Source organism: Leopardus geoffroyi, chromosome C2 (assembly GCF_018350155.1).
Source record: "Leopardus geoffroyi isolate Oge1 chromosome C2, O.geoffroyi_Oge1_pat1.0, whole genome shotgun sequence".
NCBI lineage: Eukaryota > Metazoa > Chordata > Mammalia > Carnivora > Felidae > Leopardus > Leopardus geoffroyi.
Genome location: NC_059333.1, coordinates 136,887,861 through 136,901,595, shown reverse-complemented (window position 1 = coordinate 136,901,595; position 13,735 = coordinate 136,887,861). Strand labels below are relative to the sequence as shown.

Below are 13,735 nucleotides of genomic sequence, written 5' to 3'. Positions count from 1 at the left end.
ATCATGGGAATTGGTTGCAGGCAGAGTACAATTAAAGAGCTTGCTTGGCTTTTCTGACGGCCGTGGAATGGTAGCCAGGTCATGGTCTCTCGGGGCCGGAACTTTACTCCTGATTTCAGCTCTTTAGAGATGATTCTTGAGTAATTGCAAGTGATTTGACATGAGCTTCATAAAATATTCTTTCAGGGCCAGGCCAGGAGAAGATACCAGCATATATATCACTCACCAGGGGTTATACCTAGTGAAGAGTATAGTGGCAAAACCAGGTGGAGTTGAAAAAAACCATCATTCAAATGTTCCTTTTGGATGTTAATGGAGAGGGAAGGCCTCTGAAGGTAAAAACTCAATCAAGAGCCATCTTACGGAGGAAAGAGGACCTCTGTTTTACAGAAGAGCCACCCACAGGGTTTATATCAGGGGGAAGGAATGTGGAGGAACAGAAGAAGCCATGCTTATCTGTCAAAAATCACTTTCACTGTCATGATTTCCTCTCACGAAGCCACTTATGCTTTGCCCACTTCAGGGTGGTCCGATGATAGCTGATTCCACTTCAGATGACTTTGTTCTGAGGCACTTGCCAATTCCTGGAGCCAGCCTTAGTTGTAGGCTTCTCACCCATATCTACCCGTAAAAACATGACTTTTATCAGAATAGGTGGGATTAGCGCCTGATTTTATAGTAAGTAAGAATCTCAGAGGTGCAATGAGTACCTATTAAAAGAGACCCTTGACAGAGCCTAATATAGGGACTTACACAGGGCAGGTATAAATACTAGTTGCTGCAAACTGCACCAATGTAGTGATTTAAATGATTCCATCTAGGATATGACAGTCAACTGCCAACACGACCCTGCCCCCAAGAAAGCAGGAAGGGAGGGCATTGGCATGAATTGAGGCAAAAGGTTCCTTCTGGTGACATCCACCAAGCCATCGCATCTGAAGCAATGGGGTCAACTCTACTCTGATCTCTGTCACCATTAACATCCAAGGAATCCATTTTCTGACAAGGAATGGGGCTTAGAGGCAGAGTGTATGTTTGTACTTTCTCTGTGTCATAATCTGGGGAAGTTCGTTTTAAGTCATGAAGGATAAGTGGAAGCAAGGTCCAGGTCTAGGGGGCATGTAGTAGGTAGACTGGAGACTTTATTACTTCCAGATAACTGAGGGGATTGTGGGTCAGGACTCAATTAATGGAACTGTGATGAGGGCTGGTCTCCTGTGTAGGTGGTTGTACTGGGGAAGCGGGGCTGAGAAATGGAAACTTGATATGCAGAATGAAGGCAGACTGGAAATTCATATTAGAAGGGAGTAGGTAATTTGAGTTCCATTTTTACAAGGGATCCCAGAGGCTTATTAACTTCAAGGCATATAGAGTGGTCCCTTATGGACTTTGCCCCACTTTCAGATCCTCAGCATTGTAGACAAATGTTTGCTAAGAGGCAGATAGGCAAGGGCTTCGCGACCTTAGGAAAGACAGCCTAGGAGGGCTGATGAATCCCCTCCCCCCACATTCATGTTATCAGAAGTATTAAGTTTTATCAGTTATTTTATGTTCTTTTTTATATACAAGGATTTTTTAAAGTTTATTTATTTATTTTTTAATTTACACCCAAGTTAGTTAGCATATAGTGCAATAATGATTTCCGGAATAGATTCCCTTGATTCATCTCCTATGTATAACACCCAGTGCTCATCCTAACAAGTGTCTTTCTTTTTTTTTTTTAACGTTTATTTATTTTTGGGATAGAGAGAGACAGAGCATGAACGGGGGAGGGGCAGAGAGAGAGGGAGACACAGAATCGGAAGCAGGCTCCAGGCTCTGAGCCATCAGCCCAGAGCCTGATGCGGGGCTCGAACTCACGGACTGTGAGATCGTGACCTGAGCCGAAGTCGGATGCTCAACTGACTGAGCCACCCAGGCGCCCCAACAAGTGTCTTTCTTAATGCCCCTTACCCATTTAGCCCATCCGCCCACCCACAACCACTCCAGCAACCCTCAGTTTGTTCTCTGTATTTAAGAGTCTCTTATGTTTTGTCCCCCTCATATACAAGGTTTTTGTTTTTGTTTTTGTTTTTGTTTTTAACACACTGCATAATAGAATCAGAGTTAGACATGAGGTTTTTTCAAAGAAGTTGCTAGATCATTCTCTCTTTTAGGATGGGAATAATATTGACAGACTTTATCTGAATTCAGATGAAAGACTTTTTCTCTCCCTCTTTAATAGGAGCTGGTGATCTCATCCATAACAGACTTCCGGGTGAGTATCTTCGAGGCAAGGATAGACAGAGAGCCCTGATTGCAGCAGTGCGACACCACTTGAAGAAAGTTAACTACCAGAACTTTGACACTTTGCTGGCAGCCTTCAGGCACTATGACAAGGTCAGTAGTTGAACAGAACTTTTGGGACTATGCGTGGACTTACAGATTCTGGCAGGTTGGTGTAGATCAGGGGTCAGCAGATTAAGGCCCATGGGTCAAATCCAGTCCACCACCTGTTTTCGTAAATAGTTTTATAGGCCAATTTATTTTGAATATTTTCTATGGCTGTTTTTGCACTATAGATGCCGAATAGGGCATCAGAGACTGAATAGCTTGCAAAACCTAAAATACTTGCTTTTTGGCTCTTGACGGTAAAAGTTTACTGACCCCTGGAGTAGATCAGTGGTTACCAAAGTGTGGTTCTTTTATCACTGTCAGGGTCACTTGGGAACCTGTTAGAAATGCACAATCTAAGGCCCACCCCAGACCTACTGTATTGGGGAACACGGGGTTGGGGCCTAGCGACAGTGTTTTAACAAGCCCTGCAGGTTGATACACATTCAATTTGATTAACAAGCCCTGCAGCCCTGATACACATTCAATTTGAGAACCGCTGAGGCAGATTTAACTGTACTGTGCTGGGAGCAAGGGGAGGGGGTGGCACCCTAGGTCCCCAGGGAAGACTTCCTGGGTCTAGGTCATTTATACCTAAAGCTGAGTATGTACACATAGTGCTGTCAAGGTCCAAGTCAGACTTAGAACGTCTCTCCCCTGGGGGAGTGGTTGTGGTTTCAGTTTTGAGAGTGTAAAATCATTCAGTTTTCAAGCTACTCTAAATTGTAGCCTTTGAAAAAGTCAGATAAAGCTAGGGCTGCGTAATAACCTCACACCATTTTAGGCCATCACAGGATTGTTTTTACCTAGCTGCACTGCCTTTGGTTTATACTAAGGTGCACTATTGTGCAAATCTCTTGTGAAATATGGCACAATTTTATTAGTATGCCTATGAGGCTGTTATTTATTTTTGTTACATGCATCCTCTTTATATAGAGAAACCCATTCTTTCTACAGGAAATAATTGTGTTTCATTTAAGTATCCGGTTTGTTTTTACCTCATGAGTAGCATGAATTTTGTACTGATTGTGAATACCTTTTTGAGTTGGCCTCCAGGAAGCTCAGAGCCAATTCAACAACACACATCTAGTTTTGTGAACATGATCTTACAGCATACATTTTGTGTACTCTTTTTATTCCAGTTTCTTCTTATTTTAGTCCATCCTTATTTTCTCTTTGCTCTGATTTCCTCACTTTTCGGGCTCTGTTTCATTGTACTCATTTTTCTAGGCAGCCTCAAACTATTTTAGAATGAGTCCAATATAAACAAATAAAAGCTCCTAAATAAACCTGTAATGATGCAGTGCATCATAATTTTGATTTGAGAAGAAAAAACCCTGAGCAGAATGATTTTAGTTTATCTCAAAGAGAAAAGATAATGTTTATATCTCCCTTCCAATGTTGAGCACAGTTTTGGAAAAGTTACACTTCACATTTTTTATCTTAAAAAAAAATCTTGATTACTCATTGGCTTATTCAGTTTAATTCATTCATTTTCTTTGTTTTTTTTAGATTAGGGGTCTGTGTGCCTGTGTTGTACTGATGAATAAAAAGTGGGTTAACTGTCTCATTTATATTTGTACCAATTATGCAGGGACAAACACCAATCAGTCACCCACTGCATTTTTTGCAAAGTTGTGTTTAAAGAAAATGTAAGCATTCAACTATTTCTCTGGTTTCTAACAGAGACAAATTCTATTTACAGGTAATTTAAAAATGAATCTTCAGACTTAAAATATGTAAGCTAAAATAAGTACATTTTAAACTTGACTCAAATACAAGTATCTTACAAAGATTATAGTGGGGTAAATTTATTTATTTATTTATTTATTTATTTAAAAAAATTTTTTTTAACATTTATTTATTTTTGAGACAGAGAGAGAGAGCATGAATGGGGGAGGGTCAGAGAGAGAGAGGGAGACACAGAATCCAAAACAGGCTCCAGGCTCTGAGCTGTCAGCACCGAGCCCGATGCGGGGCTTGAACTCACAGACCGTGAGATCATGACCTGAGCCGAAGTCGGACGCTTAACCAACTGAGCCACCCATGCGCCCCATGTGTGATAAATTTAGATAGCACTGATACAAATAAGAGAATCTACCACAATACATGGTGCTCTGCTTTTTAAAAATTCATTTAAAATGTAATTATAGGCAAGACGATCATCTTAATAGCTGTTGATTATCTTAGTGAACCACCAGGCACATTCTTTATGATAAAATTAAATTAAGCAGAGAGGAAATTACTGAGAATTATTTAATTTTGATATACCTTTTAAATAGTTAACTTTTAATATGTACAATGTAGTGCTCAGTGTCCTCGAGGAGCTTTTTTTCTGAGAGGGTAATAAGATGTGGGTCTTCCTGGTACAGCTGTAGGATAATTTTTGATTATTTGAATCTTATATGATTGGATGCCCAGATTTAGTTTAATGAAAAACACAAAACGAAACAGAATAAACAAGCCATGATTTCCTGAATGAATCTTCTTAGCTTAGAGGATTAATTCTTTATTTTATTGAACTCTCATTGTACATCAGACATTGTTCCAGATTATGTGTAGACTTTTGACTTCAGAAATTTAAAATCTAGAAGGGAAATAAAAAGACTCATCATGGTCACAGCAGAGTCCCAAATTTTCAAAATAGGTCTATATCATTCCAAATCCTTTTATTCTAAGTATTACCCAGGAAGTAGCTGAGATGACATTATTCCTTTTAAGGCCAGCAGTATTCAGTGATGAGACCCATTGGATATGAGCCAGAAGCTGGTGAGGAAGATAGACAATTTTTGAGAAGGTTATTCCAAAGCTCAGTCCTACCAGATGGCTATGGATGGTTGGGTGTAGGAAAGGTTCACTGAATACCTTGACCAATAGCTCATTGTTGAGTAACACTTTTGCTATAAGACACACCATTGTCAGGCTGAAAATAGCCCAGAAAGCAAAACACAAGACTCAGATTAGTTTCATGGGCCATCGTCTTGTGCCTGGAGCTGACTGATTAAACTGGAATAGCAACTCCATAGCTTGAAAATGTGTCAACAGTGTGATGCACCACTAATGGCTCTGAGAGGGGACACAGGTTCCATGTAGACAGATTGGCCAACTTTTGGCAGGAGTCAAAGTAAGGCATGTGGTGTGGTAGCCTCTGCCTCAGAGACGTGGAGTGGTTTTCTTTGTAATGATTGGTGTGTCGCCATGTCTGGTACAACAACGGATCCAGGCAGCAATGGTGGCACTGTGGATGATTTACGCTCAGTCAGAAGCTTGATTTCAGTCTGAGAATTGGCAGAGAAGGGACCCTTATCATAGGCATCTATATGACTTACTCACATGGTTCAGTCAGGAGCTATGATTTGTTACCATAGTTTTCAGACTCAAAAAGACGTGTTTTTAATCTTCCAGTCTGTAGTTTTCCAAATGGCAAACCAAACAAGCAGGCCATTGGCAATAGTCCAAGAGTCAGTAAAAATATAACAGGTTCATCAAGGGGAATATTGGCCAGAGCAATGAGAGTAGCCTTGAGTTCTGCCCACTGAGTAGATTGACTGTCCATTTTTGATCCTCCATAGCTCTCATTGAGGTTAAAAACCACAGCACGTTAGTAAACCAGACCCAGAGACTCTAAGTGTCAAAATCATTAGTCACAGAGACTTGTAACTCAAAGGGGTCATTAGGGTTGTGTGACCCCAAAGGTATTAGCATCCTCTACTTGTGGCTCATTCATAATACAAACATGTAAAGCATCAGTACCAGTTATACATTCAGTAGTGGAATAATATATTCTGCTACAGAAATAACATATTGCTAGTTTTCCTTCTCCACTTTGAGCAAACCCTGCCCACACCCCACTAGCTGAATCCAGACATCTCCTCCCCATAGAGACTGAGTAGGATGATCAATTTGGCACTCATATCCAAAGAGGCCATAAAAGTACGTGACTTCGCCCCTCTGAAGTTAGGCAGTTTACTTGAACAGATGAATGTGGCATTTGATCTCCCTTGGGGACAGGGAGACCTTGGTCCCACATCTAGTCATCTTTCTCCTTAGAGTAGTTGAGGTTGGGGCATGGAGGAGGGAGGAATCAAGGGTGCAGAGGGAGAGAGTGACTCACTACCTGGTGAATAAGAAACATTCACTTTGAGTTTTGAGTGGTATGTAGCTCAATGAAACCACCAAAGTTTTCATTCCACGCAAATCCCTATATTGGGCATTGAAGTCATCACTGTTGGCACCATCTGTTTCAGTTTTGATTTAACAGCCATATCCTACATAGCTTTTCAGCTAGGGCTGTGGGGTTCACATTTTTGTTTGACTTGGGCTTGCAGCAGAGATTTTTATAAAGTAGTCTACATTAGTCCAGGGAATTTGCAGCCCCCCTGTCGAGATAATATGTTTTAAATTCTCATTCTCTTTCAACACAGGCATCAGGGATGTTTTCCAGGACTAGGGATCTGACTGCAGGAATTTATCTAGAGTTTATTGGTCAGTTCCTCATTCTCCAGGGATCACCTTCATCAGCACTGTAAACCCAGTCCTGAGTGTAAGAGCTGAATACTAGTCAATGAGTCATTTATCACCTCTTGGGAGTTTGTCTCAGGGAATTTCTCTGAGAGGGCCAAAGCTCCCTTATAGCAGCTAGGACGCACTGCAAAAATACTCAGAACTTTTACTATCCTCTCCAAATGGACTTAAGGGTTGATAGACTCCAGGAGGAGTCTCCAGAGTGGTAAGACGTCTCAGCTCTTGCCCTTCCTCCTTAACAAGCATTACGTGTTCTGCCCCTTTAGTTCCCAAGGGAAACCAGCTGGTTCCTGCCCATAGCCTTCATAAATTTCCCTCCTTCCACACACAGTGTAGGTACTCCTTTAGCTGTTGTCTGGAAGAAGGTGGGAATTCTCCTGCTTCCCCTACCAGGATGAATCTTAGTGCTAATTGTTACAATGGGCCAGATTGGTAGCATGTCCCTCTTGCCCATAGGAATGTTAACAACAAGCAGGCAACTGTCTGCTGTACCTCCGTGCACTTGGCCTACAATTACTTCCCCAATTTCCCCTCATTACCAGAGAGTGGAGTGGAGGGCCATTTAGTGCTGTTTGAGCACCAGAGGTGTTAAAAACTTTGAAAGTATGGGAAATGGTAGAAAGCTGTCAAAAGCACAAGATGTTGGTTAAATGAAATGTCAAGCACAAATCATGGTTACACCTGCCCTGCCACAACGTGATTTAAAGAAAAAAAAGTATTTGGAGAAAAAATTATTAAAATAGAATGAACAAAGATTCTGAGCCACACCCTGCTCCAACCAGGGGTGGAATTACTGGGCGCATGTTAGGATGACACAATGAAGACTTACCTTAATAGCTGCCTGCTCTTTTGTAAAAAAATAAGATAAATTCATTGAATTTATGTGATAGATCTCTTTTTTTTTCTTAAATGAAATAATAGATGTTGCCTACTCTGCTCTTAAAGACGATGCTTGCTTCATCTTTTTCTGCTTTGTGTCTAACAGAATGGAGACGGGGCGATAGATAAAGCTGAGCTTCAGGAGGCTTGTGATCAGGTCAGCTTGCACTTAGATGAGACGCTCCTGGACCAGCTATTTGACTACTGTGATGTGGATAAAGATGGACTGATTAACTACCTAGAGTTTGCAAATTTTCTTAACTGGAAAGATAAAATGCCTCTGAAAGAGTATGAAGAGAGGGTCATTATTAAAGGTATTTAATTTTTGAAGATTTGCTAACTTCTTCAAGGGACTTTTATATTTTTACTTTTCTAGAAGCTTGCCTGTTGTCAACTTTAATATATAATATTAAATATGCACATACATATATTATTTGCTTGTTTATCCATAGAATACCTGTGGAAGGACAGGAAAGAGTTTGATGACATTTAAGGGGAACCAGGTAGCTAAGGGACACGGTGGCAGCAAGACTCACATTTTAATCTAGGTGTTTGTATCTCTTGAATTTGGAACTATGTACTCCTCATTCAGAAGAAAAAAATTAAAGCAAAACAGTTTACACAGAGACCTAAAACACTAAAGACAGTTCCTCAGAAAACTGTTTGAAAACCATTGTCTTAATTAGCTCCCCTCCCCCAGGAAAAGTCAACAGTAAAATAGAATTTGATGTAAGAACACTTCTTCTTTTACATTTTCTTACATTGACTTCCTACATCACTAACCATATATTGATAGACATATATACTATGTATATGGACATGTGTGTATATTTTAAATGTAGCTAAAATCACAGTGAATGTACCATTTTTATTTGACTTTTTAAACTTTAGCTTTCAAATTTCTATGGAATTAAGAAATAGTTTTATGGTAAACTTTTCTGTAAATTTCATTTTCAGTTCCCTCATGCTGATATATTATGAATTACTAAGCCATTTCCTTACTCTTTGAAATTTAGGTTGTTTCCAGATATTTTGAAAGTAATATTGATAACACTCAAAAAGCTTTGTTTCTAATTATATCTCATTTCTTATGAATGTTCTTATTGTCCCAGAAGAACTCTGTATTTTCATTTTGCTTTTCTAAATGATTGTACCAGTCTGTGATTGTATCAGCAAAATCTTTGAGGTTTGACCCTAACTTTGCTACCATTGAGTATTATTTCAAACATTCTTGTAATTTAGTTGTTATGATACCTTGTTTGCTTTAATGTTCAAATCTTGATTATTAAGGAAGATTAACTTTTTTAAAAGACTGTTTACGTTTTTTATCTCCTCTTGGAATATTTTTCTCTAAAAAGTGAAGTTATTACTGTTTTTACTTTTATTTCTGGGTCATGCCTTCCTGCAAGGTCAAAACCAAATTTGGGGCTTTATTGATGATGTGTGACCCCTTATGGGTTTCTGAGATGGCCTTTCTATTCTAACCACAAGGAAAGCAGGAAGTTCTTCTCTGCCTAATGAAGATTTTATGGAAAACATTTCTACCCTCGTCCTCTCAGAAATACAAAGGGGTGATAGATTTATTTTCTTCTTGGCACAACTCGTGGAATAGTGGCTGAGGGCTGAAGCTGGTTTGAAACCAGATTTTCAAATTGTTCTTGGTTTTTGGGTTCTGACTTCATCAGCCATTTTCAATGGAGTCCTTGAAATTTTTCACCTTCTCAGAATCTTCTAAGATAGTGGCCAGTGGTTTAGTCAGGAAGGGCTCAGGAATGTTTCGCCAGGAATTTTTTTTTTTTAATTTTTTGAAGAGAGAGTGTGAGCACAGGTGAGTAGGGGTTGGCGGGGAGAGGGACACAGGGAGAGGGAGAGAGAGTCTTAAGCAGGTTCCATGCTTAGTGCAGAGCCTGACGTGGGGCTCAATCCCACAGCCCTGGGATCACCATCTGAACTGAAATCAAAAGTTTCAACTGAATTTCAACTGATTGAGCCACCCAGGTGCCCCTGACAGGAATTTTCTTATATCAAATTCTATATTACTGTTGACTTCTAGAGGAAAAGAGGTAAGTGTTCTAAGGTAGTGGCTTGCTTTCTTTTTTCCTTTCTTTGTTTTTCTTTTCTTTCTTTTCTTTTTCTTTCTTTTCTTTTCTTTTCTTTTCTTTTCTTTTCTTTTCTTTTCTTTCCTTTCCTTTCCTTTCCTTTCCTTTTCTTTTCTTTCCTTCATTTCTTTCTTTCAAGTTACTGTTTTTTATTTATTATTTTTTTACTTTTGAAATTAAAAAAAAATTCCAGTTAGTTAATAAGGAGTAGCTTTCTAACAGTTTTCTGAGAAACTGTTTCTCATACTTTGTCCAGATTTCTGCCTTTTGAGGGGTGCAGGGACAGCATTAGAGGTTTTGGAACACAAGGTCTGAAAGTGTTCATGGCAACAATTGGCAGGAGCTGAATAGGGGCTGCAGACTTTAGATAGGCATGTCTTTTCTGGTTTGCCATGGTTCTCACCCCAATCTGATACTGAGGTTCCATTTGCCTTTGCAACCCTTGCTTGGGCTTTCCCAGAACCCTGAGAGTTTTTCTAGAAATTGAAAGACCACAGCGCCCTCTAGTGCTGGCTGTGTAGCTACCAGGTCTGTGAAAAAGCTGTGTCAGGAATTCAGTCCTAAATTTCGGAATGACTCAGTAAAGTAAATCTTCAAAAAGACAGAGTCTTAGAATTGGAGTTTTACCTCAGGGTTTTCTTTTATATACCGATTCGAGGAGGTATATAACCTAACCCTATATGATTTATATAATCGGTTCTTGAGCTCACGCTGTGTTCTCACTGCCAGTCCAAATGTTGCAATAAATGGGGTTCCCTGCCACCATCAGGCATGGGTGGAATTTACAACCCCGATATGTCTTCTCCCTCCCTCCTTGGGGGAGAACTCTGGAAACAACTCTGGTAATCCTGTAGTTCAAGTTAAATATGAAAATAAATTCTAATTTTTTTTTTTTTTTAAGGAGAAATAGGTTCCATGGTTTCATTTGGTCTCTCAGATTTAAAAGCTTTATTTTAGAGTAAAGAGAGTGGAGTGGCAAGAAGAAACCTTAGGCCACATTGGGATTCCCATATATGTCATCAGCCTGCCCTTGCTCTCCCACAGTGGGACGCTGGCTTCAGTGGAGGGTTTCCATCAGCCCAGTCAGTCTCTGTCTCCACCAGCAAGGAGGGACTAACCAGGAAAATGGATTTTGCTGTAGAGCAGTAAGCACCAAGTAGTAATTTCTTCCTGTACTTCCCCACCCCCCCGACTCCCCCGCCTTTCCCTCTTTGCTTGAAGGTAGAAAACCAGATTGTGCAAACCCTGCGGAGGCTAATATTGAAGAATCTGAACCAACTCTCCTGATAAAGCCAGAAGATACTGTCTTAAAAGAACCAGGGAGCTCAGAAAAGACTCTCCGGACACTTCTGAGGCCAAGTGATAAAGTTTCTAATCACTATAAGACAACTTCTTCTGAGATCAGTGCGGTTGTAGGAGCTGTTCCTTGTCTTTGTGAGTATGTCATGTTATTTGCTGAGTTCTAAAAGGATCAGCAAACATAGAAGTGTTCTTTGTCCTTGTATTATCCCCAGTCTCTTATCTTCATTAGGCTGTTTCTCAAAGCCTAGGACCTTTCATTCAGTTCTGTATTTGAAGCAACCAGGGGGGTCTCAGTAAATGTAGGAGAACTGAACTGATGACCCAAGTAATATGATTCTCTCAACACTAATGAAATTGATCTATGATGAGCAGAATATTGAATATTACGCAGACTTCACCAACTGTTAGGAGACTTATAAACCATGTGATTCTTAGCTACAGATTTGCCTTCAAATATTTGAAGAGCTGTCACAAAACTCTTCTCTGTATCTTCATTCTCCTTCTGCTGGTTTGCTAGGGCTGCCATAACAAGTACTACAAACTGGATGGCTCAAACAACAGATATTTATCATCTTATGGTTCTGGAGGCTGAAAGTCTGAGGCCAGGGTATTGATGGGAGTTGGTTCCTTCCAGAGCTGTGAGGGAGAATCTGTTCCAGGCTCCTCTCCTAGATTTTGACAATTTTTGGTGTTCCTTGGCTTCTGCTGTATCACCCTGATATCTGCCTTCACCCTCACATGGTGTTCTCCTGTGTGAGATGCCCCCTTTTGTAAGGACCCCACTCACATTGGATGTGTGGCCTACTCTACTCCAGTATGACCTCATCTTAATTAATCACAAATACAATGACAATTTTTTTAATGATTTATTTATTTTCTTTTTTTTAATGTTTATTTTTGAGAGAGAGAAAGACAGAGCATGAGCAGGGGAGGGGCAGAGAGAGAGAGGGAGACAGAATCAGAAACAGGCTCCAGGCTCCAAGCAGTCAGCATAGAGCATGATGTGGGGCTCAAACCCACAAACCGTGAGATCATGACCTGAGCTGAAGTTGGATGCTTAACCAACTGAGCCACCCAGGCACCCTGCAATTACTCTGTTTTTAAATAAGGTCACATTCTGAGGTACTGGTGGTCAGGATTTTAACATATAAATCTGGGGAGAATATAGTTCAACTCATAACACCTCATTATCTTAATATTGAGCATGATGATTCTTGGTTAGTTAGAAAGATTATTTTATGTTGGTCAAGATCACTTCCTGAGACTAAGGACATGACTAAGGATTTACATGTTTTTCTTAACTGGATTTTTTTTTTCAACGTTTATTTACTTTTTGGGGGACAGAGAGAGACAGAGCATGAACGGGGGAGGGGCAGAGAGAGAGGGAGACACAGAATCGGAAGCAGGCTCCAGGCTCTGAGCCATCAGCCCAGAGCCTGACGCGGGGCTCGAACTCACGGACCGCGAGATCGTGACCTGGCTGAAGTCGGACGCTTAACCGACTGTGCCACCCAGGCACCCCTAACTGGATTTTTTAGATATGCCATATATTCTGGTGTAATGAGCTTCTACTCCCATTAGAATAGTACTGTCCAATAAAAATATAATTGGAGTTATATGTATTTAAAAATTTTTAGTAGCCACATTAAGAAAAAGAAACAGGGAGGGGCGCCTGGGTAGCTCAGTCGTTGAGTATACAACTTTGGCTCAGGTCATGATATCACAGTTTGTGAGTTTAAGCCCCATGTTGGGCTCACTGCTCTCAGTGCAGAGCCCGCTTTGGATCCTCTGTCCTCTCTCTCTCTGCCCCTTCCTGCTTGTACTTTCTCTCTCTCACAAAAAAAAAGAAGGAAAAAGAAACAGGTGAAATCAATTTTAATAGTATATACACTTTATATATAATACATAGATCTTCCAAATACCTTTTCAACAAGTAATCAATACAATATGATTAAATATTTCACTTTTTTGGGAGTACTAAATCTTTGAAATTCAGTGTGTATTTTACCCTTACATCACATCTCAACTTGGACTAGCCCGTTTCTTTTTCTTTTTTTCTTTTTTTAAAAATATTTCTTTTTTATTTTTTGAGAGAGAGTGAGTGCATGCATGCAAGCAAGGCAGGGGCAGAGGGAGAGGTAGGGAGAGAATCTCAAGCATGCAGAGTCCAATGCAGGGCCCAATCTCATAATGTGAAATCATGACGCAAGCCGAAATCAAGAGTCAGATGCTTAACGGACTGAGAAACCGAGGCACCCCCGACTAGCCCCATTTCAAGTGTGTACTCAAGAGTGACAGGTGACTGGTAGCTACTGTATTGTATAGCTCAGTTGTAGAATGTCTGTTTTCCTCTCTCATTGATGTCCTAGGTTATCCCATCTATGGTGTTCCAACCATTCGGTCTGATATCCCTGCCCCCCGAATTCGTCGCATCAGTGATAGAACTAATTATGGTGAAGAGGGCAATGCCTATTCATTACTACATCCTACCATTTTTGGCCAGAAAGGAGTGTTTGAAAGAGACTTCTTCAAGACAAGATCTAAAAAAGAGGTAGAGT

General features: G+C 40.3%; 1 protein-coding gene across 2 annotated transcripts in view; it reads left to right on the top strand.

The window, feature by feature from the left end:
- The window catches only part of EFHB (EF-hand domain family member B), a 50,961-nt gene that overhangs the window by 33,916 nt on the left and 3,310 nt on the right, over window positions 1–13,735 (top strand). For both annotated transcript variants that reach the window (XM_045503753.1, XM_045503754.1), the window contains 4 exons: window positions 2,225–2,379; window positions 7,883–8,090; window positions 11,097–11,309; window positions 13,547–13,728. In XM_045503753.1, coding sequence (XP_045359709.1) covers window positions 2,225–2,379; window positions 7,883–8,090; window positions 11,097–11,309; window positions 13,547–13,728 — 758 coding nt within the window. The remainder of the gene's footprint in view (window positions 1–2,224; window positions 2,380–7,882; window positions 8,091–11,096; window positions 11,310–13,546; window positions 13,729–13,735) is intronic.